Source organism: Pteropus vampyrus, unplaced genomic scaffold (assembly GCF_000151845.1).
Source record: "Pteropus vampyrus isolate Shadow unplaced genomic scaffold, Pvam_2.0 Scaffold817, whole genome shotgun sequence".
NCBI lineage: Eukaryota > Metazoa > Chordata > Mammalia > Chiroptera > Pteropodidae > Pteropus > Pteropus vampyrus.
Genome location: NW_011889598.1, coordinates 196001 through 200782, shown reverse-complemented (window position 1 = coordinate 200782; position 4782 = coordinate 196001). Strand labels below are relative to the sequence as shown.

Genomic DNA, 4782 nt, shown 5'->3' with positions numbered 1-4782 from the left:
GTCCACTGTGGTTGCAGTAAGTGTAGGACTGTGTATGGCTTTTCTTTGTCCTCCTCCTTCCCTGTCTTGTCTCTACCATTCACTCAGGTATGCCCACCTTCAGATGTCTCTGTGCAAAGTGTCAGACATGTATGTGTTTTGGGCAGGGAACACTTTGATAAATTATAGCTATCTAACTTGTTGTAGCAAGGGAGAAACTTGGAGGTCCTCTCATGCTGCTTGTCTCACTTTTATATATTTTTATTTGCAATTTGTTTTTTATAATTCACTATTAAATAATGAATCTTAGAATTGAGAATGTTACCAAAAGGTTTCATTGTTGGCCAAGTGATTAAAAATGAGGCCCATGGAGCCGAATCGTGTGATGCCTCTTATTTAATTGCTAAAAGTTTTAGGACTGAAACATTAATTCACGTGCCTAGTACGTGGCAAATGTTTAATTTATAAACAATGATTGTAAATGAGAAGCTGCTTACTCAAATTTTCAAAAATAGTTTCTAGAATTCAGGTAAGCGCTTTCAAATGTGCAGAGTACTCTACAAATGTGAGCATTGGAGTTCATACTTCTGGTGAAAGTATGGTGACATTTGTGATTGTAATAATTGTGATAGACTCATTATTTACAAAGTTACAGTTGGAATTCAGCCATCATGACTCAAGGTAATTGGCCTCAATTATATCACCACGGTGCCTCTCTGTGATAATTTGTCTTGACAGACTTTTGAGGGCTACCAACTCATTCTTTATGAATATTAACTAGAAGCGGTGGTGGTTTTTGCTGAATTCTTCTTCCTTTTGGTCAACTTAGGCTGCACACATTTTAAAGTAAGGTGACTGAAATTGGGCAAATCTTGCCATTAAAAAAGAACAATTTTCCCCTTCCTTATTCTCGCCTTCTTCCTCTCCATTAAATTAACAACTCAAACTGAGTCCTGAGGCTATTACAGCAACATGGTCTTACCTCAGCATACCCATTTTGAGGAGCGAGATCTATTTCTTCGTTCACTAGCATTATGAAGAACATTAATAGACAGGAAGGCAGAAATGAAGAGGAAGTAATCTATGACTTTGTCCTTGTGAAGACTTTAGTAGCATAGATCAGAATATCTTTTATTAAACTATGAGAACCCAGAATTTAGTGTGTCCATGACATCCGACCATTGTATAAAAACTAAGATATTTAGTTCATTGAATACCTCTTTTCTGTTTTTTTTTTTTTTTTTGGTCTACATAACATGGAACTAGTGGTTTGACAAAATTTTGACTTATATTTTATTTTAACTGACTTGTTTGACCAATTGCACTCATTGTCTCTGACTCAAAATTCACTAGAGATTTTTTTTTCCTGTTGTTAGTAAACAACCTTCACTTGGAAATACAAATAGCCCACAGCTATGGCCAACAAGTCTGGTAGGAGCCCACTGCCTGCTCCTTGTTTCTCTTTCCACTGCTGCTTTCTTATAAAGCATTACTTTTCAAACTGGGATAAGTTCTCTTATCAGTTTTCTATTCTATAAAAATAAGGGATGAGTCCTTTGATCTTCCAGGGAATGTGGCAACATAAAGATCACGTTCTCATTACTGGTTCCTAACATGGGTTGGCTCAAATTCTGTAGGCCCCTAGTTTTACTTTTAGGAATATCTTCATGAATAAATTGGCCACAGAAAATTTTGTAGAATTGCACACATCTACTGAAACTTTGTGGTAGGACCACTCTAAAAAACCCAAAGTAACTTGATAAAGTCTCAATATGCAGTCTTATATAGACATTCTTATATCCATTTTTGAAGTATGAACTCCAAAGTGTACTACGAAAAAGTATGAACCAGAGATTGAAATTAGTGCATCCTCTAGCAGTGTCATACAATCTTAAAATAGAGTCAGGAAATATTTTAGATCTGGAAATGACCATGAAGGCTAAATTCAATTTCCTAATTGGCACAGAGAAGTTAAATGAGTTTTCTTATTTTCATACAGCTAGCTAGTGTCCATGACAGGGTTGCATTTAGATATTCAGTTTATCATATTAGTTCTGCCAAAGTAAGAGCCAAAGTAAGAGCCAAAGTCAAGGGAATACATTAGGGGATAAATATTGACCTCTTAGATAAGTATGGAGATTGGCTTGTAATCTCTTTTGTGACTACAGAGTTTCTGTAGATGTTGGAAGCTGCTTGTTTCTATCCCAAAATAAATCTTCTTATCATTACTTTTCTCAGACCAGCAAGCACCTCCTTATTCCTCAGACTGTAAATGAGAGGGTTGAGCATGGGGGTGAGGATAGTATTAATCACAGAGAGTATTTCATCCTGTTCTGCAGTGTGAGAGGAGCGGGGGGTCATGTAGATGATCATGGCTGGCATGTAGTAGAGGCTCACTACAGCCATATGTGAAGAACATGTAGCCAGGGCTTTCCTCCTGCCTTCTGGTGAATTCATGTGAAGGACTGTGAGGAAGATTAGCATATAGGAAGCCATGATGAGTCCTAATGGAAGAAGAACAAACACAATACAGATGACAGACACCACCATTTCATACAAGGAAGTGTCCTTGCAAGAGAGCTTCAGAATGGCAGGCAACTCACAGAAAAAGTGGTGAATCTCCCTGGAGCCACAGAAAGGGAAGTGCATGGTGTAGATGGTGTTGATGAGGGCATTTAGAGCACCTCCACCCCAGCATACTAGGGCCATCTTTAGGCAGATGCTAGTGTTCATGATAATCGGGTATCTCAGGGGCTTGCAGATGGCCACATAGCGGTCATAAGACATGAGGGTCAAAAGGAGACACTCACCACCCCCAAGGGCAAAGAAGAAGAAAATTTGGGTCCCACAGGCAACTTTTGAGATGTTTTTCTTCCCAGAGAAGAAGTTTATGGCCATCTTTGGGACCGTAGTAGAAATTAAGGCCAAGTCAATGAGAGAGAGATGGCTGAGCAGGAAGTACATGGGGGTGTGGAGGCATGTGTCCACATGGATCAGGAGGATGAGGATGGCGTTCCCTGTGAGGGCGATGAAGTAGACCAGGAGGAGGCAGATGATGAGGATGCTGATGTGTTGCAGCTCCGGGAAGAGCCCCAGGAGAAAGAAATTGGTCAATGTTTCATTCCCTCCATCCATGTTCTCCATACTAGAACTACAGGGTGGGAGAAAACAATAAGAAAAGGTATAATTCTAATGAAGTACACTGGTTTTTTATTTTTCTTATAACTATCAAAAACACTTCCTTTGAACATCAGTATCAGTGTGAAAAAGATAAAGAAAACATATTTAAGAACTGGATCAGATTTTTTATTAGATAAGAAGCTCTTTTGGGGAAAATATCCTTAGGTATGAAAGGTAAGGTCCTGAAGTTGAAGGCTGGATGTTTAAAACCTTTGGCTGAAATATTAACATAGATTTGGAGATAGTGCAGAAGTGAACAGACCAGAGGAGGGAGGTAAAAAAGAATGACTGGATTCTTTGGAGAATATTGGCTGGTGAGAAATCCTCAGGGCAGGGTGGGCAAGAATAGGAATGCATATAATTGATGTTAATATTATGTGTGTACTTCTGGTATGTAAATGCCCTTAACTATTCTCAAACTTTGGACAGTACGCCACAAAAGGAGCTTTGTGTTGGCTGAAGCTGTGTAGTGAAGAGCAGGGCAGGGGCAGTACCTGGCGTGGGGTGTCGTGATACAGAAAAAAGATGGCAGGTGTGGATTGGCAACATGTACCATGCTATGAATGCAAGCAGTGGAAGCCACTATTTGGAGCTGTGGATGCTCAGCTCTCTCCTACACCATCACTCTCAAGGAGCCTGAAGAGGTTTGTGAAGATGTAAGGCTTTCCTCTGCATGTGGCATACATCTGAGTCGGTTTTATTCAAACTTGAAAGGGCCTGGTGACCTCAGCTGACCTGTGCTGAGAATGATACACATGAGAATGATACACGAGTTCACTTACATGAGGTCTGAAAAATTTTCTCTGTGACAAATACAAAGTGTTTGAGGCTTTGACCCATTTACACTGATATAATTTCAGAGATTTTTCTTCAAAGTGAATAACATTAAAAAGTAATTGAAGCACAGTACTTTTCAGATATTCTTATTTAAATTAATAAAGGAAAACTGAATGACTTCTCTAATTATAGTAACTGGAGATGAACTGGATCTGAGCAGTGTATCTGGAAGTGTAACTGATCACCTACCCAAAGCTTAGCGCTCTCGTTTGCATCATGCTCCAGCAGTTCCTGCTATCTCCTCACTGGCCACGTCACTGTTTTCCAAGTGTTTAATGAGGATATATGAATTTACAAACTATTGAGATGAATACGTAAAAAATATAGTTCTTGAATTTGAATAAATTTTGACACCATTGAGGCTCATGGATGATCAGAACCATGTGGATCAGGGTCACCATGCTCTCATGGCTCTGACTGTGTTTATAGGGCCCTCCAGAGCCAACAGGAGATGAAGGGGAATGCATAAAATTTTACCCGCTTCCCAAACATAGAATGAGGACATAGGGGTGTGAGGGGCTGTTTCTCTGTGTCCTTTCTACCAAGTGTTTACGGGAGACCTCCTGACCCCATTGGTTGTCCTGGATACCTGCAGTCAGTCCCTTGCACAACGCTCCCTACCAGCAGAGCCTCAGCCTTGCTTTGCCCCCCTGCCTTTCTGGGCCTTCATAAGAGGGAGCTGATGATGTCAAATCTCCCATTTTTCAGAGCATATTAGGTGCTGATGTGGGAAGAGTCTTTGAGTCTTCTACAGAGAATGTCTTTTATAATAAAACCACATATTTT

General features: G+C 39.9%; 1 protein-coding gene across 1 annotated transcript; it reads right to left on the bottom strand.

The window, feature by feature from the left end:
- Positions 1-2178: 2178 nt before the first annotated feature.
- Positions 2179-3123, bottom strand: LOC105309682 (olfactory receptor 2T29-like). Its single transcript, XM_011385870.1, has one exon. The coding sequence runs from the start codon at positions 3121-3123 to the stop codon at positions 2179-2181; it is 945 nt and encodes a 314-aa protein (XP_011384172.1).
- Positions 3124-4782: the final 1659 nt, after the last annotated feature.

Bases quoted from the DNA above. Each gene is read 5' to 3' on its own strand.
- LOC105309682 (XM_011385870.1), bottom strand. From the start codon at position 3,123: ATGGAGAACATGGATGGAGGGAATGAAACATTGACCAATTTCTTTCTC.